This window comes from Geospiza fortis, unplaced genomic scaffold (genome assembly GCF_000277835.1).
Source record: "Geospiza fortis unplaced genomic scaffold, GeoFor_1.0 scaffold424, whole genome shotgun sequence".
NCBI lineage: Eukaryota > Metazoa > Chordata > Aves > Passeriformes > Thraupidae > Geospiza > Geospiza fortis.
This window is the reverse complement of record NW_005054354.1, coordinates 1,495,730-1,523,599: the sequence shown is the minus strand read 5'-3', so window position 1 is coordinate 1,523,599 and position 27,870 is coordinate 1,495,730. Positions and strand designations below refer to the sequence as shown.

At 42.2% G+C, this 27,870-nt stretch overlaps 1 protein-coding gene across 2 annotated transcripts in view; it reads right to left on the bottom strand.

Moving 5' to 3' along the window:
• Window positions 1-16,166, bottom strand: part of LAMB4 (laminin subunit beta 4) — a 42,744-nt gene extending 26,578 nt beyond the window's left edge. For both annotated transcript variants that reach the window (XM_031059038.1, XM_031059039.1), the window contains exons 1-14: window positions 16,093-16,166; window positions 14,514-14,576; window positions 13,136-13,293; window positions 9,992-10,127; window positions 8,296-8,369; window positions 7,483-7,671; window positions 7,271-7,334; window positions 6,514-6,728; window positions 5,532-5,652; window positions 4,704-4,892; window positions 2,847-3,026; window positions 2,039-2,148; window positions 1,518-1,597; window positions 394-544 (exon numbers count right to left, since the gene is read on the bottom strand). In XM_031059038.1, coding sequence (XP_030914898.1) covers window positions 394-544; window positions 1,518-1,597; window positions 2,039-2,148; window positions 2,847-3,026; window positions 4,704-4,892; window positions 5,532-5,652; window positions 6,514-6,728; window positions 7,271-7,334; window positions 7,483-7,671; window positions 8,296-8,369; window positions 9,992-10,127; window positions 13,136-13,293; window positions 14,514-14,547 — 1,701 coding nt within the window. In that variant the 5' untranslated portion in view covers window positions 14,548-14,576; window positions 16,093-16,166. The remainder of the gene's footprint in view (window positions 1-393; window positions 545-1,517; window positions 1,598-2,038; window positions 2,149-2,846; window positions 3,027-4,703; window positions 4,893-5,531; window positions 5,653-6,513; window positions 6,729-7,270; window positions 7,335-7,482; window positions 7,672-8,295; window positions 8,370-9,991; window positions 10,128-13,135; window positions 13,294-14,513; window positions 14,577-16,092) is intronic.
• Between the last annotated feature and the right edge of the window lie 11,704 nt (window positions 16,167-27,870).

Genomic DNA, 27,870 nt, shown 5'->3' with positions numbered 1-27,870 from the left:
AATGGAGCAGAAAGTAATTTGATTCTTCCCTTGCTGGAGATTTCCAGAAATAAAACATTTCATGAGAGATATTGGCAGCTCAAATACTTTAATTTAAATAATTAATTTTATTTCTCTGATTCATGATAGACCAGCCTGCACTTGAGAAGCAGCAAGGTGTGCTTTGCAGGTCATACCATGCTGTAGTGACTGCCCCTTTCTGACAGCCACAGTTATGGAATAGCCATGTCCACGAAAAACAAAGACAAACTGACAGTGGCCATGGGGCTGGTTTTGCATTTTCCTGCTAAAGAGCTGCTCCCCAGGCACGGGCTCTCCTCCTCAGCCTCAGCTCCCATGTCACCACTGCAATGATCCCCTCTCAGTACAACACCTAAAAATCCAAGTACCTACCAGGGGTGCAGAGCCAGAAAGGGGCCTTGCATGCTCAGCTTCATAAATATAGTAGTCCAGGGGCAGAAAGAAGAATCCTGGAGCTGGCTCGTTGCACTGGCGGCTCACGATGTTGGGCAGACACTCGCACTGACCGTCCTTCGGAGAGCACCTATGGGAGGAGTTGGAAAAGGGAGGACATCAGGGTGGCACAGCTGGGTCCTCACAGCATGAGGGCAGCTCACACCCACCCTTGTTCCATCTTTGCTTAATTTCTCCTGTTGCTGGATTACCTCCATCACTAAACTTCTTCCTATCGTCCACCTCCAGTTTCTGATGCTGGATTTAGTCAATGCTACTTTTCCATTACTTCAGAGTTCACAACCTCCTTTGTCTTTATCTGTTCCATACCTGAAGCACTGATCCTTTTGTTTCCTGAGCATCTATTCCTGTATCATTTCTTGTTCTTTTTCTATAAGAATCACTGTATCACGATTCTTAATAATCTGTCACCCACAATTATGGAGGCAGGACATGGATCAGAAGGACTGATATTGAATGTTTTCATATGCTTACAAGTATATTTAACACACCAGGTGATTTACCTGCTCACAAGGAGCTGCTCTACAGCATGGGACTATGTGCTCCTCTGTCTGAAGCCTAAAAGCAGTAGTAAAGACCCCTGCCCAACAGATTTTTGGAGGAGCCCAAATGAAACCAACCTTTCTTCTAAAATGATACTTTTTAAATAGGACCCAGAAAAAAAAATCTAGCATTTAAGGTAGGAAGCTAAGTTAAAAATCTGACACCTCTGACTTCTAATTTCTAATAATATTAGGGCCTCTGGTTGTCTCAAGGCATATATTTTATATTTCATATTAAACACATCTAGGCTTAACCAGATTTAAGGTTGGCTTCAAAGGAAATAGGTAAATCCCCTTACCACAAATAAATTTCCAAGATCTCCACCCAACTATACACTGTAAAGTGTGAAGTATATGTATATGTGTAAAGGACTTTGTATATGATGAAATTCCATCTACATTCTATTTTCCTATCTGTACTGTGACTGTATTAACCTTACCAGAAAATCTAGCCTAAGAGTTTATAAAAATTAAAGCCAAGAAAGAACTTGAAGAACTTACAAGTTATTCTGGGATCCACCAATATCACAGTCACATGGAGAACAGCCATACAAGCTGTTGCCAAGACCCCAATACCCTGCCTGGTATAAAAAGAAAGGTTCTTTTATGGCAAAAGTTTAAGTATGCAAAGCAAAACAAAACTCGTTCTGCTGGATGAACAATGGAGCACTACTGTGCTTGGCCACGGGAGATTGTTCCTCTTACTGGATAGCAGGGGTGCTCAGCCACTGCAAGAGGCAGATATTTACCACCTGTACAAGCAAATTGCTCTGTAAACAGCTAAGATGGATCAAGGGCATTTCCTTTCTGGGAGTGCTCCTCCCCCTGCAATTTGATTGCACAAATACTTGGGAGCAGTGAAAGAAAAGCAGACGTGTCAATGCAAATTGGGAGCATACAGCTATAAAATTATTTTGAATTTTGACTAATTGTTTACTTTTCTGGCAATGAAAAGGTGTGAGATGGGTGAGGAGACTTCCACAACCACATGCAGAAGCGAAATAAAAAAACTGAGTACATACCAGGCATCTTTCACAGCGCTGCCCTGTGGTGAACCTCTGGCAGAGGCACTCTCCCGTGGCAGGATCACAGATGGAGAAGGGCAAAGTGCCCAAGGGATCGCAATTGCAGGCTGCAGGGACAGAAAAGTGCAGTTACCTCTGCAGGGCCCAGTGACAGCCCAGGAATGGCATTTACATTAGCTGTGGCATCAGCATGATAGGCAGTCTCCATCCTCCACACAGACACTCTGCAGATGAACGTGCCCCAGCAACCTCCAGCCCCTCAAACTGCCCTTGGAAATGGACAATTTCCTCAGTGGGTGCCTCTCTGGGGGAGCAGAGGCACTGGCAGAAGGCCTCAGCAGTGGTTTGCCAGGGGCTGTGTGCTGATCTGCACTGCAGTCCTTGTGTGTGGCTGAGCACCTGGTGTGGGCATAACGTGCTCACAAACCACGGTGCACCTGGGCAGGGCTGGGATGTGCTTTCACCAAGCCTTCCTCAGAGGAATGCTTGGCTGGAAGTTCTTTTGGCAAGGCAGCAGCTCCTGTCATCTCAATATCCCTTTTCAATTAAGTTGCATATTTAATAACCCTTCTATTAACAATAGCCTGATCTGTTATATGATATTATGCATTCTGAAAGTGATTTTGCATTGTTTCAGTCTTGGATGCTGCACCAGAAACCTTGAATTTTGTTGACGTTAAATTACAGTAGGCAACTGGGTATTTGTGACTCAAGTAGAGCATTAGTGTGTGGATCTGTGCATTCAGCTTCCTCCATGCCTCAAAAAACGCTTTGGAAAGGAGACTAGCGGGGGGGGTTTACATACGCTGGCAGCCCAGGGGGTCGCTGCTGCTCAGCCCGTGGTAGTTTGCCTTGCACTTGTCGCATCGAGCGCCCTCCACGTTGTCCTTGCAGGGGCAGCGCCCCGCCACCGTGCCCAGCGCGGGGTCCGTGCGGCTCTCGCACACGCCCTCGGGCAAGGTCCCCGCGGGGTCACAGTTGCATGCTGCAGGCAGGGTCAGGGAGACACACAAAAAAAGCACAGGTAGATGTAAGCATGAAAATGCAATTACAGAGCTGCTGGTGATCTGCCCTTGCCTCCTTAAGGACTTTTCATGCCAATCAGTTGCTACAATTAAATAATATTCTATTGGAATATTATCCCAATATTACCGGATGGAACGTGCCTGGGCTCATCTGACCCTTGCTGCTTGACCAAAGGCGGCAGCTGTGGTGTTTCACCTCAGAGACACCTTTGGCTGGCTGTATGTTGCAGCTGGCACTTGGAACAAGTCCAGGCAAGCAGGAACTCAGGTTTTACCTCTGATGGAAAGGCTTCAGGCGAGGTGAAGAGGAAAAGGAGATGGATTCTGCCGGAGGGTTAATCCAGAGTTTTATTCCAGGGTCACAGATCTCTGAATCTTGGTAACGGCTCCAACAGAATGTTGACCGCATGGTCTCAGTGTCCTTTTAAGCTCGAGGGGAGGGAAGGGGCAGGTATGGCACCAACCAGGTGGGAGGGGGGGAGTCTCAGGGGACAAGTGACACTTGGCTAGGCCAATGACCCCAGGGCTGAGAAGCATCTTTTGAATTTTAGCCAATCACACGACGCCTTTGCTGGAATGTCAAGCTTGATGGACAGCACTTATCAGGAGGCAAGGGGAGGGGAAGGGAGAAGGTATTGCCACACCTGGGAAAGGACTAGGATAGCTAAAACAGGAAATTGCATCACACTGCAACAATACTTGGAGTGTTTTCTCCATCCTATGTTAATAATGAATTTAGGTCATCTTTCAGAAGAAGAGCTTTCATGTTGGAAAGATTATTTTTCTTGCATATGGCAGGTATCTAGCAGAAGTTATTTATTCCTCCCATCATTTCGGAGCCTCTTCTGTAATCGCTGAAGCAACATCACTACTGCTATTCATATTTATATTGACCTAATTCAAGAACAATGATAGCTTTGCTGGATTTCTAAGCTCTGTTTAGCAAGGAGCTGGAATATGGAGCTCTTTTCACAATGCCGGTTGGAGCATACTGGCATGTAGCTACTTAGTAGGGCAGTTTGGATGTTATAGGTTTGGTAACATTTTTACAACCATGTGGACATTAAATCATGGGGATGGCCATAGGGCTCAGAGCAAAGGGAACCAGAACTGATAGTATAGGGATAAAATGTTTCTAAAATCATGGGATATTCAGGGGAGCTGGAAAGAAAGGTTGGGAAAATGTTAGGGTAGGCCCTGGAAAAATGTTAGGCTTCACTGGATCATGCAAAACTGTACCTGTATAATCATGTAATGACTATGATAAATGATATGATTGTTAAATGTGATGATTGTTTGGTAATTGGGTATAATTATTGCTTAATTGTAACAAGAATAATGAGAAATTATGTTTGGAGGGTTTGATGGAAATTACAAGAATCCATGCTTGGATGAAATCAATGCATACAATAGAACAATATAAGTTTAATAATTAATATGTAGCTATATAACGATAAGGGTATAACAACTTGTTCATCCCGAACCCATGTCAGGTCAGATTTGGGTCTGTACCCCTGACACCAGAGCTCTTCAATAAAAGCACCTGCATACAATCATTCCATGGTTATGGGTTCCTAAACACTAACAGAACAGCCGTGGTTTGAGTCACTCGTACAGCAGTTAAAAGGGAAGCTTACGGAGGCACGGCCGAGGGTCTGAGATGGCTTTGAGCGGATCCTGGTAGAAGGAAGGTTTGCAGGTGTCGCAGTGCTGGCCGGTGGTGTTGTCCTGGCAGTCCTCACAAACGCCTCCGCTGACCCCACCGCTGGCCTGGTACACAGCCATGTCAAAGTGGCACCTGCTGGAGTGGCTGTTGCAGTTACAACCTGAAACCAAAGCAAACAGGGGATGTTTCACACCATGGAAATGCTGTGCTCTGGCCACATTGGTGTCTACAATTAACACAGGGTTACTGGTTACTTGTATGATTCCAGTGCCCAGCAAGATTATTCCCAGGCCTTGTGTCTTACAGCTGGGGGAAAAAAATGGAGTCCTCAGACAGAACTGTATCCTAAACTTGGAAATGCAGGTGAGTGTGCCTGATATGCAGTGGAGAATACTTCTCTGCTGAAGAAATCTCTAGCTGAATATTTGTTACAGATCCTAATATATTATTCTTGTGTATACTGCATTACTCATTATTGTGGAAAGGAATAATTTAGCCTTGTCTAAGTTCCTTCACTCACATGAAAAACACTGTGCAAACCAATAAATGATCTTTTTTGCATTAGCTGCTTTTTCCCCTCTTTATTGTTTTTTTTTTTTCTGTACGAAGAATAAGAACATGAAACAGCTCTTCCTCTTGCAGGATAACACAGCACCTGTGGATGCAGGAATCTGTTTTTCTGGATGAGGCATGAAAAAGTCTCCCTCCCAGAAACCTGGCCATCCCCTTATGGATTAGACTAGGACTGTGCTACATCCACTCCTGGTTATTAAAAAGGAAAATATCATGTTTGAGTTACGTTTGCAAGCATTATCTTGTGTCCCTTCAGCTGGCCTCCAGGGAGCATCATTGTAGAAATCTTTACATCTTTCACAAGAGAAACCTTCAGTGTTATGGTGGCAGACACATCTCCCATGGACCTGTAATGTGGTGAGAACAGAGAGCAGATAAGGTGACAAAAAAAAAAGAGGAGAGGAGAGGAGAGGAGAGGAGAGGAGAGATATTTGCTTAAGGTATGTCAGCAAGATCAGGAAAATTTGAAGCTCTTTGGCTCCCTCAGCTGACATAATTTTCAATTATTTCAGTAAAAGATCTGGAGAATACCTCCAAACATTAACCAAATAGTTTTAAAGGCGTGGAGCCACATTACTTATTTGTAATAAATATTACAAAAAAAAAATTTGTAATAAAAATTACTTATAGAGATATCAAAGGAAACATCAACATTTTAGATTATTTCTCTCTCTCCCTATATGTCTTCATATTGTGATACATATTTTCCAGGAGAAAAAACTCTTGTTCCCAGAGGGAAAAAACTTGCAATCACATTACTGGAATTTTTAATGATCAATTTTTCATGGGTTAGCTTTGCATTATCAACTATTCTTTGTGCCAATGCCTCCTCTCCCGCTGCAGAGCCTCCAAGCCCAGCTGGAGTATGGAATGCACCCAACAAGTGGCCATTCAAGTCTGCACATGCCATAGGCTACTTACTGCATTACATTTGCACCATTACAGATCTGGAATTCTGCTGCTATTATCAACATGTCTTGTCCCAGTTGCTTTTGAAACACCACAGTAGTGCCAACAAAGACAGCTTCTGTGCATTTCAACCCCGGGTTTTAAAGGAAGAGTCTGCATTGAAACATAACAACCAGCAATTGCAAATGGCCAATCCAAAGATTATCAGAGATCTTCCTTCAGCTCCCTCCCTCCATCTCTTCCTTCTCACAAAACACCAGCTGAGACTCCCCTTTGTGGAGACAGCATTAAGGACGCACCATCCCGGACTGATGGAAAACATCTCCCCGCAGGTTCTGCATGGAATCACACTGGCTGGCATGGCCATTGCAAAAGCAGCTGCCCCTCACAACCATCTCATAGATGGCATAGTAGTACTTCTCAAGGGGATCACTGTGCCTCCTCCCAAGCAGAGCATCTCCAAGGGTGTGGAGTTTAGTAAAATTGATCCTTAAGTTTGTCAATGTAATGAGATCTGGAAGGAAAGAAGAGCGATCAGGAGCCCAAGTTCAGGCTAAAATGAACAGTATGAAATCTTCAGCTTGAATCAGTCATCCAAGAATTTTCCTATAGTGAAGAAATTATGAAAATGATCCAATATTGGCCAAGATCAGTAATGCCTCCAGTGGCAGTGCAGTGCAGGGACCCACTCCTGACACACAGCTGCACAAGTGTTATCATCCTACTTGGTATGGCTCTGCACTTTCCCAGCCATTGCCTTCATGGCTTCATGTGTACCTCTGGGACTGCTCTCAGAAAGCAGTGTGGATTGGGCCTGAATCCAGAGAGAAAGAAGTTTAGCTTCATGGATATGCTCTGCAGAGCTTTGCTGTTTGCCCCCAGGACTAGAGAACAAGACCAGCCCATTTAATTTATTAGTACAATGTGTCCCTAAGATCTTTAGGTAGCTAATTTTCAACATCATTAACTTACACCAGATGAGCTGTTGACCCTTTAAGTGTACAAAACAAACAATACCAGCAAAGTGTCTCTGGACAAAATATGTTGTGTCCATACCTTGGATATATGGCACATATGGATTTTCTATTTCAAAGCTGGGATCCAAAGCTTTTAAAACAACCTGCAAAACAAATCAATAAAGCTCTAGAGATGGGATAAGCAGCCACCAAAGGGATCAAAGGACAGGCCTCTGCTTTTAGCAAACACAGAAAAGAGACCTTCAGTTCCACAAAAGATTTGAACTCATACAAACAGACACTTGACAGTACCTCGCCTTCAGTGGAGGGCTCGATGTCTGAATATCTTGAATCACAAACAACATCTCCAACACTTTTTGCTGGACCAGTAGAAATGTTGGGGAAAGAAGCTGCACAATCATGTGCAAAATATCTAAACACTTTCCAGGTCTGACCAAAATCAGTAGAGCGCTCAACAAGCATTGCTGCAGGCCGAAATGTCTGCAAGAAACATTCCAAGAATTCCCTAAGCAGGCATTAACAAGACACCTCAGGGGTTGTTACATTGATATTCCTCTTTGGAGGATGCTAAAATTTTGTATTTGAGAGTTTATAGGTTCATTACAAGTATTGTGATGCTTACAAGAGTCTCTGAAAAAGCTCATTAGAACCTCTCTCTAGCAAAGGGAAAAGGTAACATTTCATATAGATATGTGATTACTTTCTAAGTAAGGAAATTTACCATAACAATTAGGAATTTAGTACAAAAAAAATTTGTAATCATCTGGATCATAATTGGTATGCATGAACTGAACTAGATTGAAAGAGCAACTGCAGTTCACATATGTCCTACATTTTTAGAGTGTAATTTTGCAAAGTATTTTTTCAGTTTTAATTTTTGGATTTATAGAAAATAGGTTCAGAAGGCACACAAATAGGAAGCTGTTCAGTCTATCCTCCTCCCCTAAGGCAGGATCAACTATAATTTAACCATACTTGACAGGTGTTTATCTAACCTGTCCTTACAAACCTCTAAAGATGGAGCTTTCATTGCCTCTCTAAGCAATTTATTCCTGTGGTTAATTAGTGTATAATATTACATAAAAGCTCTGGTAAAAGATGTACCTTAAAGGTCAGGATAAGATGGCTGAATTGGAATAAAGTTTCTAGGTCCAATCTAATGCTGACATGGTCAATGCCTGAAAAGAGAATGAAAATGAAGTGCACAATGTGTACATTGAAGGGGTTGCTGAGACAGTTTTCCCATGGAGGATTTAAAGATGCCTTTTCCAGCAGAACAGCTAGACCCTTTAGGGCATCCCCTGGGCACAAACCTGTGCAGCTGGACCTCTCTCTCTGGGGCAATACAATGTGCTGCCTTCCTGCCACTGTCACCAGCAATGCTGCATGTCACTGAGACTGCACGAGGTGGCTGAAGGTCCTGCTCACATAATTCAGACTGTAAATGATGGTCATGATAGAGTTCTGGGTTTGTGTATTTCTATATCCAGTTAGGTTTGTTTTTTAAAATCCATTCAAATAATTTACTTATTGCTAAGAAAGAAAAAGAGAACTAATAAAATGAGGTGTTTTCTTCATGCTAAACAGAGCTTTTAAACCCTTCTATACTTCCAGATGTGAAATTTATCATGACCAGAACTACTGCACCAGACATCTTCCAAAACTGCAACGAATGTGGAAAAAACCTCCAGAGGTCACCACTCTCTGTAGAGAGTTCCAGGAGCTCAGCTGGTATCCCCATTGTTCACATCTGCATGCACCATCTCAGGACTCCTCCTGACCAGGCTGTGCATGAGACTCCATCCCAGAAGAAAGAAAGAGAGAACAAGGAAAGCTTCTCTCACAGCTCACCCACAGCTTTATTGGCACTGGTGTCCAAAGCCAGTGACAGATCCTTGCTAAACTCCATGAAAAAACAAGGCTTATAGATTTTCAGTTGGATACTCAAAATAGAGGTAACATATTATCTTATTTTTCTATGCCTTGATTTCCAACCAGTCAAATGCTTTTCACATAATCACTGTATGTCAAATAAGACAGAATAAATGTTAAGTCCTCCTAGCATGTCTTCCCAGAGGAGAATCATCAATTCTCCAATTTCTCAATTCTGGGATTGCAAGTTGCAGAGGACACCAAGCCTAGTGGTGCTGTTGACACATGTGAAGGACCAGTGACCATCCAGAAGGACCTGGAAAAGCTTGAGATGTGGGCCCATGGGAATCTGATGAGATTTGTCAAGGCCAGGTGCAAGGTGCTGCACCTGGGTTAGAACAATCCCCAGAATCAATACAAGCTGGGGGATGAATGGATCAAGAACAGCCCTGCAGAAAAGGAACTTAGGAATATCAGAATAAGGGAGCTGATAGCCAGGCTCTATTTATTTTTTTTTTCTAAATTATTAGTTCTTTAAAAATAATTTTTAAATGGGTATTTGTGTTTTACAGAATGTCTTTACATTACATCTGTAGGCAAATGTATATTTTGCCCCAGATGAAAATTCTCTGTCAGGGCAGACACTCTGTGGAAAACGTATGGCTGTCATGTATAACCCAGCATTGCCACACATCCTCTGGTCAGCTGTTGGAGGGGGTGAGTTTAAAACTTGTCCATAGAAACACAGACTTCCTGAAATCTTCTCTTGCTACACAAATAAACGAGTTTAAATCACTCAGTATTACCTAATCAAAGAAGAGATGCATGTTTTTATTCATCTCTTCATGAAGGCATCTTTGTGAAAGCCAATTACATAGAGAAATCCCACAGTAACACCTTGCAGTAATATTTTCTGTAAGGAACTTACCATTTTCTGACTGCCACCACTTCTTTTTCCTTTCAGGCTCAAACGTTGTGATAACATTTTCTACCGTGTGACTGTTGTGCTGGGTATAGGGATTATATGGGTACCTGGAATCACAGACAAAGCACTTCTCTTCAGCCTGGAAAGCAAAATGAGCAGAATAAAAGCTTAATATGGATTCTTCACTAAAAATTAGTTGGATGTACATATATTTATGCCATTGCAAGGCTTGAACCTGTCTTGCTGCTTTGGATGCCTGTGCTTTTAATCACTCAGGCTTTTCATATACAAGCCCAAGAGAACCATCATATGCACGAAGCATGCACATAGTAAGGGTTGGTCATGGTCTTCCCCAGGTACTCTATAAAAATTAAACTTTTTCAATTGTGGAGAAGGGATGTCAGTAAGACCAGGTACAAGGTAAGTAGTTGATTTGGGATGACACCACCACCCTGACCACTGTCAGTGTCTTTTGAAGTGTAGGGGGACTGGGAAAGTTTTAAACCAATGCAAAGGAGGAAAATCAGGATATCAAAAGGATACAAGGGTCTTGTTTGAAAATGCTACAAGCAGAAGATGAAGGTAGTTATGGTTAACTGATATCTCAGTTCTGAATGTGAGGCTTTGATAGTGAGGGCAAGGAGGTTGTGTTTAAGGTGATAAGATGGGGATTGAGTGGTAGAGCACGAAGAGGTGATAAGGTTAACATGCTGGGCTGGGAGATGGCCTGTGCTGGGCCATGTGGAGAGCCTGAGCAGCCGTCACAGCCAGCAGGGTCCGCAGGGGTGCAGGCACTGCACAGACTGACTCCAGGAGATTTGGGGAGAGCATAGTGCGAGGATGCAGGAATAAGCCACAGCAAAGGTGATGCCCAAGCTGTGTGCCTGGCTGGTGGGGACAGTGGCAGGAGCAACAGGGGATGACACAGCACCCCAGAGGGAACTGAAGGAGGAGGAATGAGTTCAGTGCCCATGGCTGGGAGACTGGAATGACCCAGAAGGGGATGAGTAGCACACTCGGGATCCACAAAGAATTGGGAATGGTTTTAACATCTTTGCATTATGAAATCACCTGGGAATTATTTGCATTCAAATAAATGAAGATATATAGATTTACAGGTATAGTTAATGTATTTTAACCATGGTAATTATGTATTATATTCAGTCATTCTATACTACACTTGACAAATGTATGAATGCACATTTTAGAAGTTGAGTGAGAAATTAAAAAAAAAATACTCTGTCACCTCATTTCACAAAGCTCTGGTAAGGAGAGCTCAGGTTGTTGAAGCAGTTGGAAGGACTGTGCGCACTCATACTCTGGTTTTTATAGACATACAATATGACTTTGGGGCAACTTATGTTTAAGGTTGCTCCATAAAAATCTACTCCAAAGGACAAGCATGTATATGTCCATTTCTGGCAGATCCCATTTGCCTCTGAATTGCACAGCTTTATACTCTCCTCAACACTGAGTGCCCTGTCTTTTCCTTTCAAAACATATGTAAGTAGTAAATCCAATCATTGAGCTAAAACCCACTTAACCTACATTTTAAAAACAGTAAGACATATTAAAGAGTAAAAATTACTTGTAGTGCTGCTTTCCAAACACAAAGCAGTTGAATTTTATTTTTTCCCCATCTGAATCCCAGCTAAATCCTGGCTCTTGGTAGCTTGCCACATTGACTAATAACCGCTTTCATGAGTAAGGTTTGCTCTTAAGAAATCTGCCACAGGTCATCAGGAGAGGAGAGGAAGAACTTTGGCTTACAAGATGTAAGATGCAAAACTTCCTGGTCTGCCTCCAGCAAAGAATTCAAAATGTGCTAGTGAGAAAGCGGATTGGAAGTGAGGTGGCACTCTGATGCACTGTAGGTGCACAAGACATTTAAGGCAAACTAATAAGGAACAGAACACATTGACAAAGGGTCTCTCTCTCTCAAGCTCTGCAAAGCAGCAGAGTTTGTGATTTTCACCCTCTTCAGGAGACAGCCACCAGGGGTCAAGATATGTTGAAGCAGCATTAAATCACAGGGATTATTGCAGAACAGCTGCTCCTTTTCATGAGTCTGTATTTACATAATTCAAAGGATAAGTACAGACAAGTGAACAGATTAATTTTTTTATTGCTTTTTGATCTTCTCCTAAAAAGCAAGAATAAAAGGCAATCATCCAGCTTTAGGACCAGAAAATTCAGGCTATTTTAGCAAAGGAAAGAGATATTTACATTTTTCAGGAAACTGTGGATACAATGTGCAACTGGGAGCAGTGCTTGGTTCCATGTCCATACTTTACTCTGCAAATGTGTCACAACATTAAGCTAGAAGGTCATAAATTGTAATTATTTTCAATTGCTTATAAATAAAGCTGTACTTTAACTTCCTCTTTAGCCTAGGCTGTTATTTAGTGACAATATTTCTCTTTGTGACAATTCATTAGCTCATTGGGGCCAAGTCCTCCAGGATGTACAACAGGGGAATCCTCATTTCTGCACACCTTCCATATACCCCGTGGTTCCCCCTCCTCACTGCAGCCAGGGAGCGAGAGGCATCCCTCTGGTCAGCCACATTTTGGATCTGCTGACCCACCCACACGGCCAAAGCCTGGACCACAGCATTACGTCTGCCCTTTTCAGAGGCAGCTTTCTGCTCTCAGCAACACTGGCCTCATTTCAGATCAAAAGAGAGGAGAGTGTATGGTGTGAATCTCTTAACAGGCTGCCTCAGGTCTCAACACCATATGGACATGTCCTCTGGAGAAGGTCCTGCAGCCTGTGGGACCCCTCTCACACACACAGACCATGGGCTTCACCTCTGCAGCCTGAGTGGGAAGAGGACTTGCAGAGCAAAGCTCCTTCAGAAATCCCTGTGCTCAATCCCTGTGCATCTCAGGGATGTTTCTCCCCCTTGAGAAGACACACATCCCTGTGGAGGCTGTTTGCTGCCAAACCCTCCATATGTGCTGCAGGGAGGCACAGCCTTCCACCAGACTTAGTGTCACACTGTCTGGTAATTATTCCGATAACTCCCACAGGCACTTCCTAGTCTGGGCAAATTCCCTATACAGATGAGAATAAAGTTAGTAGGAAGAGTGAGGATATGGTTAGTAAGAGGAGCTCAGTTTATTAAAAAAGAAAGAGCAAACCAACCTCCAGGTAGCCTATAATGCAGTACTTCTGAGGGCTGCTCATCCCACAGGTTGACGAGGCTGTCAGTTGCTTGCTGCGGCCCTGGAGGAGGTCCCCAAGGGCTGGGTGGCAGGACCCAGCCCCACAGTCATGCTGTGCATGCTGGGGCCTTATCAGCACTGAGCAAACAGAAGATCAAAGAAAGATTAAATTGTTTCATGTAACCAGCAGTATTCTCCAGACAAAATCAGTTAAATCCCAACAAAAGCAGAAAACTCAATTATCCTTTGCCTGTACCCCTTTTGTCCTTAGTTATACATTTTTTGAAGAACTTCAGTAATAAACACACCAGTTGCAAAATAATAATAAAAAAATATAGCTAGCCTATTACAAATCTATGCTAAAACTTAAATTTTCAGCACATTGGCATTTTTACTGAAAAGTAATGTGCCATAAGCAATAATTCATTATGCTTCCCACCCTGATATATCCATAGCCAGCAATCCTACAAAAAAGCATTTCAATTGACTCTGTGAATAAAGACAGATTTGAATTAATTCCACTTATTTCTGTTGAAATAAGTGTTCCAAGTTATAATGGTGGAAATAAGACCAGGATTGAGACCAGGATTGATATCAGGGGTCCCCCAGATTTTCTTTTAATTTGCAATTAATCCCTAGTCCAGTGTCAGAACCCTGTCAGACCCCATGAAGTGTAATTGATAAATTAAAAGAATAATTCTGAATTATCTTAATAATTGCAGGACTTCTTCTTTGTTTTGCCTGAAAGAACTTTCAGTATCTTCTCTATTATATTAAGACTTCCCTTACAGGGCTTTTCCTTTTAAACAAGTTCTGTCCTGAAACTCTGCAAAGGAATGGGTACCTTGGAGGCTATATCCATTCAGCTCTACTTGGCTCAACTTGTTAGAAAAGGTGCAGTTAAAAAACCCCTACAACTGATACTTGAAGATCCCACAGAACACTAGAAATACAACTACCACAGTGAAAATATGGCATTTTATAGCCAAATTTCAGTCTATGGCTCAGGCTATATTTCAGATGATGAGTGACACTTGACTCTTCAGATGTAAAGCAGTGCCTATGTTTAGTTAGCCTGTTCTTTTTAGTTATACAAATCCATGCTGATTATTCATTAGCACATGTTGATTGCCCCTTTCAGGACCTGAATTAGACTCAATTACAACATATATATGTTTTCTTTGTACTTGAAGATATCAAATCTCATAGGTCCCTCACTGGCAGGAGAGTGGGGAATAAGGATTCACTGTCCCATGTTTCTCTTTCTTAAAAGTGCTTTAACAAAATCTTGGAAAGGTGTGTAAATCACATGATAATATTTCAAAATTGGCCTGAGTCACTGTAGCATCTGTACTTACTGAGGTGTAACAGGATGGCCAGCCCCAGCCTCATGCCTTCCCATCAAACTCTCACTGGTACTGCTGCAAGAGAAAAACTGGTCCATCACTTGGTGCTCTCGCTCACCAGGGCACACAGGTGTACCCAGAACCAGCCTTTAGTGAAGTGACAGAGAGGTAATAAAAATATAAAGACCAAAAGGAAACCTTGGCTTTGATTTAGTTGTAGAAAAAAAAAAAAAATCTCATGATGTAAACCTCAGCACTGAAACTGGAATGAAAGCAGAGAAGCACTTCACAAAGGCTTCCAGAGAAGACCTTGAAAACATATTCACACTTAGTATAAAATATAACCAGAATGCTATCAGCTAAAATACTGTAGTATTCAAATTAAAAACCCCTTAATTCTAAGTGGATTCAGCAGAGTGTTTGCAGAGCTCTACCTCTGTCTCCGGAGGTTCTAGTTTGTTTTAATTAATTTAAAAGATAGTCAGAGGTCCTAATGAAGATGCCACTGAGAAATGCTTGATGTCAGATACTATGAATTTTGTCAGAGATCTGATGTAAGTGCATCTTAATGTTTAGTGAAGAAAACCAGGTAATGTCAGCATCAGTGCAAAAAACTTGTACAGGGGAAAATCAGCATGAGTCCAAGAAAGGTTGATTGTGGCATCATGGCATCCTTCCTCTTCCTATTTACCAGAAGAAAGTGAGACTTGCCAACACAAAACTGCTGGAAAAACAAAAGGCAGCCATGGGTATAAAAGATAATCCAGTATCCTGCCACCAAGTAGAACTCCCAAACCAAACCTGCCCCCATCTTTGCATCTTCCACCTCTTTCTCCACCTGTAGAGGAAGCAGTGAGGCTGGTTCACCCTGAAACAGTTCCAGCTGCTGGGGCATCCCTGTATGAGCATGCCCCAAGCACCACTTCTCAGCTGTGTTCTTGTTCCTCACCCTCACACAACCATCACTGCACTGGGTGAGCTTAAATGAAATACAGCCCCGGAGTAGTGGGAACATAAACAAAAGCACTTCAGGGGTTACAGGCTCCATGTGGGCTTGGTGCACCCAGCTCCATGCAGCACACGACACAACAGCTGTACTAGATGAGTACCTCTGCAGTAGAGACAGGAAAAGCTAGCAAGGGTCACCAGGCTTTCATTCTGCCGCAGCTGCTCTCACCTGCCACAACCACAAAGAGCCTGGCATGTGACAGGGAGATGATGCTGGTGAGCATCCATGCAGCTGTGCCTGGCTACAGAGAGACCCGGCCACAGATCCACTGTCCGAGGCAAAACTGAGCAAATATTTTCCCCCTGTGTTGGACTTCAAATTTTATACTCTGTCAGAATAATGGGCAGACTCAGAGATGATTTAAGCTGCAACGACTGCCACAGCACTGTAGTGAAATACACGTGCCCATGGTGAGCAATCTTGGCAGTTACACATCCAATCCCTATCCTAACACTGCGACATGTAACACAAGTGATACTCTCTAAACCTCGCTCCCTTTAATGAACAAACAAGGACTAGAAAAGCCCCAACTAATTTTGGTTCCATGCTTAACAGGAAAATTAAATATTGAAGAGGTCTTACCTGGGTTTCAGGCAGCCAAGTGTCTCAGCTGGGAATGAACAGAGCTGAGTGAGGGAAGCAAGCAAAGGCATACCTGTGCACTTCGACTGGAGAAGACAGCACGTCCCCTGAGGCACCAAGGTGTAGGTGAGAATGAGACCCAGCCTGCAACCTGTCAAAAGCTTGATTTGTGAACTCCTTCTGCTTCTGGCATCAGCAAATATATTCACAGAAAGACAATTGTGACAGGTTAAGTTCATGGCAGAAAAAGTTCATGCAAGTGAAAACAGAAGGCTGGGATTCTTAAAGTGCTGACAAACAACACCTTGTCTGTTGTTTAATTAAACATCTGTTCAGTTGGTCTGGTTTGAAATAAAATATCAAAGTCTTTATAACTAGTTAGCATCGGAAATCTAGTGGCTCTGGACTGTCTGACTGTGGGCTAAAAAGGATAACTCCTCACAGCAGCAGTGTGAATGGTCTGGAGGGCTGTTTGGGGTTCTGAGGTGACTGTAAACATGCCTGCCAGACAGCTGTGATTGCACTTGTGTGGACATACTGAACCAAATCTGAAATAATTCAAACTCTGGATCATCAGTGTGAGCACTAGGTTTTTCTCAATTTAAAGCTGAAGACAACAGGGCAACTTGAGTCATGGCTTTGCATTTCAGCACAAGTTTTGCCTGTAACTGTCCCCAGCAGCAAGCACAGGACTGCACTGATGTGTGGGGTACAGCACAGTCATGGGCAGCGTGGTGATGGAGCAGCTCTGAATAATGTTCAACAGCTCATGTGCAGAACTGGCCACTGTTTTCTGGTGTCTTTGTTGGAACGTGTGGCACTGTGATTCCAGTTTCACAATGGCAGGCTGCCTTGATACACAATTTTAGAGGTGACATATTTGTTACCAGTTCTCGTCTGACTATTTGTAAGTCTTAATTCATGATAGTCTGTCAAGTATCATTACACATCCTTAAACAGAAGGTTCTCTATAGGAGCAAAATATGTTTTATAAATTCATCACTGCTTTTTCTTTTGGTTGTTCCTATTCTTTTGGAAAAAAAGAAAGGTATGTTCTTTAATCTAATGCAATGCTCAGTACTAAGTGCCCTCTGCCATTATTATAATTATTAACTCTAGCGGAAATAATTCTTATACTTAATTTTTTTGAAATTATTTTCCTCAAATGCATGTGGAAATTACTTGTGAGAGACTTTTTTCAGGCTGATTTAATCTGCATTTGGTCTGCACTTATGCATGATTAATTATTGTACAGATGGTTTACACTCAGTGGGTTTTGGTATTAGGAAAATGACTAAATGATATATTAAGATATTAATTTCACTTTTTATGTGCAAGCAATATGTCAAATGTTGCCTGAAAGAGACACATATAACCGAAGAAAATATTATTACTATGATGCTACTAAATTATAAACTGGTTGACATTTTATTAACGTATTTCATGGGGAATTCAGAATTTGTTACAGAGAAGTTATGTGAGAAGTAAATATCAAGGAAGATTTATTTGCAGAATATAGCCAGTCCTCTGTTCTGATTTATGTAGGACCCCAAGCAAGAAGGAGGTTTTAAACTGCTTGAGGCAGGGATTAAGAAACTTCTTTCTTGCTTCTTTAATCTCTGCACTGGTAAAGGATCTGGATTTATAATGCATCACTCGTCCCATGCTGGCTGGAGGGTAGATAGCACTGGTGTGTGATTTTTCAAGTCATCACAGGTCTGAGGGCTGTCATTGCTGAGGCCCAAGGCATATCCTCAGTACACACGAAGGATGGGAATTGTCAGCACTGCAGCATGTATTCCCTTCACAGACACCAACCAGCAGTGAGGGAAGGGGCAGGAGTAGAGCCACCACTTTAAAATTTCAGTACATTTTTCAAGAAATGGAATTATTAGTTTAGGACAGATGCTTGTATTTTAAGCAACTATACTGAGATTAATCCCATCCATGGCCAAAATCTTGAACAAAATCTAATGGTCCAAAAATGAAAATTATCTTCCTACATTCTCTCTCGCCTCTTTTGTTTCTGCCCTCATTTCTTCAAGACTATATCTTATGCCTAAAATAAAATTTCTCAAAGGCAAAGACTGAGCTTTTTGTGGGTTTACGTATTGGGAGAATGTAGCACTGCATAATAAAACCAGAATTAATTGTAAGTTTACAGCCAGGCAAGATAAGGTTTTTTTTCTGATAAATCTGATCAGGAGAGAGCTAAGGACAGCAGAGGGATTGGCTACAGAACTCAGACGTGACAGGAGAGAAGGGCTACCCTACCTGTCAACCTCCTCTCCTCCACATCCCACTGGCTGGCTGCTCCTCCATATGATGCACCGTGAAGGAAACAGCTACTTTAAAACTTGTATTTAATAAATATTTTTAAAGAGCTTTTTCACAATTCAAAAGGATGTCAAGTCTATCTGTAATTTATGAGAAGTTTCCTCTTTTTCTTACTGTCACAGCATCCCACAGTGCCCTTCACCTTTAGTGTGCAAATTTGAAGTCTTTGATTTTTCCACCACAAACAAGAAATGTAGCTTCAACTTGCATATTATCTCCCTGGCAGGCACAGGTTGATAGTAGTAATCAAACAAAAGACCGTCCTGGTATTAACCTGTCCTGGTTTCAGCCAGGACAGGTCAATCTTTTGCAGTAGATGGGAGGGGAGTGGCCAGGACCCTGATACTATTTAATACCAGCTGAGGTCGTTGCCAGGGGTAGGAGGTGAGGACTCTCCTTTCTTCAGTGGAATAAACATGGCAGGGGGAATCCTCCAGCATTGTTTATTTGTCAAGGAGTCCATGGTGAGCATTTTTGCAGGTGAATCACTCCCTCGTTTGTATACCTCTGTTGCCGTCATTGTTGCTCTTACTGTTGGCTTTCTTATCTCATTGCTGTTTCCAGTAAATTGCTCTTATCTCAACCTGTGAGCCTTGCCTTTTGTGCTTCCAGTTAGAGGGGTGTGAGGGGGAAGCAGCAATGTGGTTTCACTGAAGCACAACAAAGAAAAAGACAGTGTATTTATTCTAAAATACCAGTGTGATTTTAAAAGTGCCAGTCAAGCTATATGTTATGAGTAGAAAAGTGCCAGTCATGCTATGAGTACTCATTTTTTAAAAAAAAGGGGTTGCAGAGTTACAATTTGAGTTGGGAGCTGATTGCTGGCTAGGAGAGTTCTTTGTTAGCTGCGTGTTTTAACCACCTGTTAAGTGTCGGTCGTTGACCCTCTATTGTTGAGAATTCCCCTTTTGTATCAGCACCGCCCTGCCCAAAGCCAGGCTGCCGGCCCTTCTCGGGCAGCGCAAGGAAGAGGCACGGGAGTACACGCAGATAACCTCAGACCCAGAATGCAACGAGAGAGGATCCTCACCAAACTTACCAAAAGACCCCAAAAACAACGAGCCAACACAGAATTAAGAGATCAAAGTGATGTCTGGACGTGAGGAACAAAGCACAGAGCCTGCAGAGACGCTGAGACCCTTTTTTCGCCCCTCGCCCTAGCTAGGGAAGGACCCCGGCTAGAGGCAAGACCCTGGGAGGCGCACCCAGTAGCGATAACGTGGGGTGTATCCCCGCTGCTCTCGGGAGGATGGAGCCCCCAGCTTCTGCTGCTGAGAGGCAAAGCTGCATATTCCTTTTCTTCCGAGCCTTTCCTGGGAGCAGTGATGACAGCGAGACCGCGGACCTGTCGAGCCTCCGAACTTTGAGCTGATCGATTGTAGTAAAGGCATTAAAAAGGAGAAAAGATCTCCTGCCCTGTTTCATTTCACTACATATGTTTAAGAAACAATGTTTCAGGTTCTATCCTAAGGTCCTGACATTTCCCTGCTGGCAGTGGGGCTGGGATGACGGGAAATCTGTCACATACCTTAATGCAGTCTCATGTTAAGTTTTCTCAGTGAGTTCATGCAGTACAACAGGACAGGACTCTTTCTAAGAACCTTCTCATATAAACATAAACAACAAATTTTTAATTTTTCATTGCTTTGCTGGCCTATTAGTCAGATATAGGTATTCTCCCTAAACTGGAGAGGAAAAAAAATGGATTATTGCACACAAAAGCATAGAAGAGAGAGCTAGAAAGAAACTGAAAAGGAATATGTTAGTACAACCTTAAACATGAAGCTTCTCACCGGAAAGCTTGTTGCACCACAGTATCTGTTAATAGGGCATAACAGTGCTCTTGTTCTGCTAGTGGTCTTTGTACTGCTGAAAATGCTAAGAAAAGATGATCCTGTTTTTATTTGTGCAAATTTGTGGCCATGTCCTGTTTTATGTCCCTATTATTAGATTTTTCATGCATGTCAGCCTGAATTATCCTATTTTTCTCTAGGTATTTTTCTCTAGGTAAAAGTAAATTCTTTTGCAAATGTTGAATTGATGTTGTTTAGAAATTATCTTGAGCTCAGAAAATCTCTCTGGCCCCTGAGGAACCCCTGGCTCACTGGAAACATTGAGGAACCCCTGGCTCATAGAAACATTTTCTTACTAATGCAGAAAACTTTCACACAATGGTCTGTTTGGGAGGTCAGATGTATGTTTGGGGGGTTTTATTGGCAGGGGGCGGGGGGGGGGGGGGGGGAAGAAACAAAAATCAGAAGCCAAAAGACCACAATTTAAAAATGAATCAAAGGAAAAACAGTAAATTCCACAAGCTCACCCAAAAAACCCTAGGAAATTGAGATCATCAGGTGGAGAACTTGGGAGACAGAAGGATGACAGCTTCAGTTTGAAAAGTGCAAACAGCAAAGAAATCATGTCCACTAGAGGACAACAGCAGCGACAGCAGCAGTAAAAGCATTCACTGCAGAGCTACCAGGGCTCAGTGGTTAGAGTTTCTATGGGAGCCACTGGCTCTAGTCCTTCAGTCAGAAGCACAAAGTGAAATCACCTTTTCCACCCTCCTGGGAAGCACTGAACTACTGGTTTCTGCAATGAAAGAAATCTGCCCTCATAGTTTCTCTTTATTTTTTTTTATAAGGACTTCAAAATTAAATATTATATTTCAGATTGACATGGAATAAGCCAATTTTGGTTCACTTACATTCATTTTGGTTAGTAAAAGTGAGATGGACTGAAGTCACTTTTATTTTTCCTTATTTCATTGGCTGGAAGAAATGGTTTATTTCTCATATAATTAGAAAAATAAAAGTAGCACATATCACTAGAAGACAGGAAAGCACATTTAGGCTGAAATGAATAAATCTTCAGACAGATGCAGTAGCTTCAGAAAGATCTGTCTGCATGGAGAAATAACTGGTAAATGTGATGTTACCAACACCTGTGACAGGCATGGTGTCTGGCTGAGCACCACTACAGCATTCTTACACAGCCCCTCTCCTACGGTCACCCAGGTTGGTTGTAGAAAAATGAAAACAGAGCAGACAGGAGTCAGATGATCCTGAGCTCTTGGCAATTGTCTTGGTTTGGAAAGACAGGAGTCTGCTAAGGAAGGCAGGAGCCTCCCCTGAAATGGAGAATGTAAACCCTCCCCACCCCTCCGAATTGCTATAATTTTAAATTAAGGGGCTCTCAGGCAAAGATATGGGAGCAGGAAATAACAGTTCTTTAATAGGGAGTAATAAAAATAAAATAAACAATGCAGTCCACTGGAACAACACTGACAGAGTCAGAACCCAACCTGACACCCTGTGGGCCAGGGTGTTGGTGGCAGTCCGATTGAAAATGTGGCTGCAGTCCTCTGAAGTATCAGGTGTGGTTCTGTTGGAGCAAGGAGGATCTGTAGAGAAGGATGTAGTCTTCCTCTGGAGATCCAGGAGGAAAAGGCAGCTGCTGTTCCTCTGGGGAATCTCGTGGAGAAAAGCTGAGTTGCAATTTCAGAATCTCAGACTATATCGGGGTAGCAGTGCTTGGCTCCTCCCTCTGGGCGGAGCATCTCACAGTGGGATGTTATAGTTCTTATCAGTCATGCACCGATATTCAATAGTCTGTTATCAGCAGATGTCCCCTCCCTAGGGAGGTGTGAATGTGGTCACTCAAAGAGAGAGATAAGGCAAACTGCCCACTTGACAAGGTAATCAGCCATACAGATGGTAATGGAAAACATCTTGCATGCAATATTCAACAGCAATATAAAGGGCTAAACTGACATTTTGGAGATTCTTCATTTTCAGTCTCAAATGAACTTTGATTACAAAGGTTTCCAGAGGTATCAGTTGGTGGGAACATAATCCACAAATATCAGAGATTTATGTCCAAAAAGGAGACAGAGGAGTCCTTTTACTTTATTTGAATAGAGAGAGAGGCCATGGGGCATTCCCCCAGGGTTTCTCAAATTTTTGGAGGACGCAGCCTCCTTTTTATCCTAATTTTCCAGCTGCCCCAGCACTGGAGGGACTGATAACAGAGCGACCACCCCCGAGAGAGACTTTCTGAATTTGTCATCTTTTTCAGAGTGGTGTCATCCGGTATTGTTAATTTTGTGTGCTGGGGGGTGCTGTGCCTGTTAAATAAACAGGTTCTTTCCACGTCTCTCCGAGGAATTCTTCCCGAACCGGTTGGAGGGAGGGGCCATGTGGGTTTGCTTTCTGGAGGGGCCCCTTTGGACATTCTCTACCAAATTTGCCCTAAAGTTGGACAATGGCCAATCAGAGTGAGCTGGCTCAGACAGAGAGTCAAGCCACAAGCCTTTTTTATCATTCTTTCTTTTTCTATTCTTAGCTAGCGTCCTGATGAAATCCTTTCTTCTATTCTTTTAGTATAGTTTTAATGTAATATATATCATAAAATAATAAATCAAGCCTTCTGAAACATGGAGTCAGATCCTCATCTCCCTCATCCTAAGGCCCCTGTGTACACGGTCAGACTTAGCCAACAACACAGTCAATTCATTTCTTTCAAGGCTGCCCCTGAAGCAGTATGAGGCAGAAAGAAAGCTGCTGTAAACCTCTTTCCAAAATCCCAAGTCCTAAAGTTATCATCACAGTCAGGATTATATTGATCAATGAACCTCTTCTCCTTACATTTGTGCTCTTTTATCATTTTTTTTGTTAGGTGTCAGTAAAGTAAATCTCCCAGTGCTACAATGGACCACCTTTGACATTTGATGGAATGGCAGGCCAAACTATATCTCCACAAATGAGAAGGATCCCTTGTGCCAACTGCAAAGGGATATGATTCGGTGCTGTGTACAACTCTGAGGTGAAATTACAGGAAGATGTCGCATTTTTGTACAAGGCGTGATTTGGAGTGACATTTGTAATTTTGTCTTTACTTTGTTTTGACCCAGGAAAGTAAAATATTATGCAAAAATCCGTTTTCTCTGAGCCAAAGAGTTCCAATTCTTGAGGTTCACATGGTGCCTCAGGGAGATATTTGGTCCAGACACCCCATCCCTCAGTGGTATTGATAATGAATTGTGAAAAATCTGGAGACATTTTCTGGTATTGGCCAATTGTCTACTGGCAAGCCGACCAAGCAGGTTGAAAATGGCTTTTCTGGAATTGAATAAGACAAAGAAATGGAATCCAAGCCTGATGCATTGTCCAAGGTCACCCAAACATTGGTTTTTGGTTGATTCATGGGCATGTTCGCGTTACTTAAGGCCAACAACAAAGCAATAAGGAACAAGTATGATATTTGATTTCGTTTCATATTTTTCTTAGGTTTCCTTTCTGATTCAAGGCACCCATTTTTTTCCATTTTTTTTTTTTCTTTTCCCAATTCCATTCTGGAACAGGCCAAATGTAAGTAAAATTTCAATGGGCTTATACCTCTGTCATGGTTTGACACTGGCGCAATGCCAGTGCTTCTATGAAAGTACTTTCTCTTTGGTTTCTGCTGCGAGATGTGACTAGGGATAAGCAAAGCAGGCTTTCACTTAGAAATAAAGAAAAGAAAGCTTTATTAACTACACTACAACTATGAATAAAAAGAAACACACACAGGGAAAATGAAAACTTTACAAGTACATTTCTTCCTCCACCCCCAACAAATTTTCAATACGTCTATCTCTAAATCACCGACTCTCAGTCTATCACTACTCTGTAGATAATCAATTCTCAATTCGTCAAGAGGAGAGGAGTCTTTTTTGTGCAATAGTGACTTTTTATGTCTAGTGCTTTTACTACTGAACACAGACTAGAGCTGCTTTTAGGGTCGTCTTTTAATGATGCTTTGTCTCATTCTAAAAAGGGCACAGTCTCTTTTTTGGGACACTTGTCTTTCTTAAATTTTGTCACTTTTTGGGGCTGAGGGGTTTTAACACTGAACTGTCTTGGTTCTGAGCCATCGCCTCCCCCTGGATGCAGTTTTTGTGTTACAAGGAACATGGTTTTGTCTATGGCTATACAAAAAAGAGTACAGCATAAGCTACTCTATCATCTCTTCTTACTAAGATTCTTCTCTGTTCTTCTAACATCTCTCTTACTTGCTCAGACTTTTATCACTTGCCTATTTCCTTTTTCATTTTCTACTCTATCTCTCTTTTAGGAAAGGTTAATGTTCTGCAAAGTTTTCATTGTCTAAAAAGGGGTTAAAAGCTTTTACCAAATTTTGTCATTATCATCATATGTGACAGTTCGGTTACTGGCTACTGGAGCTGCTTCTTTTTTGGAACTTCTTCTCTGAGTCTTCAGTTCACGCACCCGTTGTGCTAGAACAGCACTAGGTTTTCTATGCTATCTCTCCATGTTTTCTCTACAATTACGCAGGTAGAACTACAGCTCAGTTCATGAGGTGTACTTACTCTTGCTATCTGGGGAACGTCTGCTTTGGATACCAGAACTTTTGATCTGTACTGCTGAGATTTGGAGACAGCTCTCTTTAATCTCCTCTCTCAGTTTCTTGTGACTCTCTTTCTTCCCCCCTTCCCCCCTCAGGGTCAGGCCTGCCTCTCCCGGGCCGCAGCTGGGCTTGGTAGCTTCCCCCGCGAGTGCTCTGCTTTTTAACCCCTGTGTTCTCAGAGGCGTATCCAATGCCCCAGTGGGCAAACCAGGTGCCAATATTAAAATCTGAGCACCCATTGGTGTGACCACAGCATATCCCAGAAAACCTACTTCCTCTCAAACCACGTCAACCTCTTATGAAATTCTGAATTGTAACACGATTCACACTGTGCTCTTGTTAACTAGGCACATAGACCAACAATTCCCACACTTTTTGCATTGGCATATAAAACCCAAAGTTCACAATCTTCTGTGGGCAAAACACATGACATCAGAACCTCCCCACAGTCCACATCCGTGTGTCCTCCTCTCTGCCTGTGGAGTGGTCAGCGGTTTCTTGTATTCTATAGAGTTTCACATTCTTCATTGAAATCCTCCTAGACTCTGTACCTGACTAGAGGGTTTTCTTAAAATCCTGGAAGTGAAGAATGGGCCTTGATATGAGAAACAAAATATTGATTAATTCTCCTTTGCAAAATTGTATAGAGACATGTAAAATAACAACATAAGTTGCCATTACTAATAATTCTTTAGTTAAGGGTATGAGGAAACATCAGAGCAAAACAATGCATGTAGTGAAGAAGAAACTGACAGCATTTAGGAGTTAATCAGATAATACACACAATCAGTAACACATGTTATTATACAATTAGCAAGAACTATAACACTGAACTGTCATCCCAGAGTCTGCAATAGCTAATAAACCACAAATCAGTAGAGAATTGGAAAATCATGTCTGAATAATGGTTCTCCAAGCCCACTTTAAAAGTAGGTTCAGCTGTCATACTGATAAGGTCAAATTGCCAAGACAAAGTGACTTGAATCTTATTTTGATGCAGAAAACATCTAAGTTTGTCATCAATCATCCCATCCAGGTAGAGCTAAGGCCTGGTCATAGCCCAGACTCTAACTGGTGGATGTCAGTTGACATATTTTTAAACAAGGCTCTTAAGAATAGCAGTTATGAGTAAAAACCTTAGCGTCAAAAACTAATCAAACCATCTAGTAGTTGAATCCCTCCAAAGTTTCCTTCAGGATAGAGATTCTTTGAACACAACAAACCTCTTCTTCAAAGATCTTAAAGTGATCACAGATAGGATTACGAGTCTGGATCTGGACACTGAAAGTGCGAAGGTGGAGGAAATACAGCTGAATGAGAGACTGATTACCAAGTACGAAACCCAAAAAAAGGGAAGAGCTGGACTCTCTACTGGAGTGCTTCTGTAATAATAACTGAAGAAAGCCACAAGACTAGCAGTCTGGATAAGAGAGATGTATAAGCAGCTAGAAAACACAAACACACGTCTCCTGAAGAGACGTGTCTTGTACATGATCACACAAAGAGATGGTAAAGCATATGAAGGCTAGCTGTAAATACTATAACAATACCTTATAAATAATACTTATCACAAAAATCAGTGAGTTCATATTATACAATCAATATATTAGCAGCAAATGTTTGAAGGAGTTAAGACAACATTCTTTAAACATTCATGTATTATTAATAACAGATTATAGATTTAAATCTATATCATATTTAGAATGGCACTGATTTGCATAGTGTTTTCCTGTTTTACATCTAGGGTATTAATTAGGTTGCTTTATATTTCTTGTGGTCTCTGAGCAATATTTGCTTATATGTTTGCATTGTGGCAATGGCTTTTGTGAGGCAGTCCATAGATTAAATGAACATCTCAGATATCCCTTCTTATTTCTGTACATGTGCCCTCTGGTCTTCCAGTAGGTTGGATTTGCAGGATTGTTTTTTCTGAATGAGCACTTGATTTAAAATTCAAAAAGTCTCTAGTATTTGGAGGAAATAAATTTGGTTCTTTTCTCTGGATATAGTTGAGCTACATCCTGTGAATTTGTTTCTTCTGCTTGTGCGTCTGTGTAAAACTCTTTTTTACTTAGAAATAATAGAAGTGACCAGAGGTGGCACTGCAGGGGGAGGTCGGCAGTCTCGATGGTTACAAAATGGCGTCTGCCACACTACGCATGCTCTGCACTGGGGCCGCCATCTTGTTGTACGGCAACTTCTTGTAGGGCGCCGCCATTTTGTTCAGAGAGAGCATGCTCAGTAAGGATGTAAGCGGTCTTCGTACAGCCTTCTGGGTTTAAGACCTGGACGCGCGACTTTTCACTCCAACTTCAAGGAGGCTGCTGCCCTCCCCGGGACCGCTACTCCCGACGCCATCAGGTTCGCGCATGGGGTCGAGGGAGTTACCCGTGGGCTCCATATCAGTGGTACGAGTACCATGGAGCTAGCCTCCCTACCCCCAGGCAGGGCTTTTCCCTCTCCCTCCGTGCAATATTACAAGCGGCCGCAGGTGGCGTGAGCAATGTGGGGGTCGAAGATGGCACCTGCTGTTAACCAGGAAAAATTCCAGAGATAAGATTACTAGCTTTGCATTTTAACAGAATGTCATTAATTACGCGGCATGTTCGAAGGCAAACAGCTGCAACCTTATCTCTCTTAGGAGGAAGATAAAAAGCCGAACATCAACAGAGTCCCAGAGAAGTTCTTAATTACTCAAAGTAGTAAATCTTTGAATCAAGAATTTAATGTTATCAGAGTCTTTAGTTTAGTATAAACATCCCTTTTTTTTTTTCTGGCACATCTCAACCTGTGTCTCTTTGCGATCTGGACGTTACATTTCCCATTATATCTCAATAATCCTGAAGCATAAAGCGTACCTGACTTCTGCCGTCAGTTTGTCCTCCTCGGTTCCCCCATTCGATGATTGTCCAGCAGTCACGCGCCCTGGTTCCACCATTTCAACAGCCTCTAGGGATTTCTGAGTTCCTTTTCTTCCTTTTTTTTTTTTCCCTGGCAATTTTTCCTGCTTCCTTCCAGGTGCTCATTGGGAGGTCC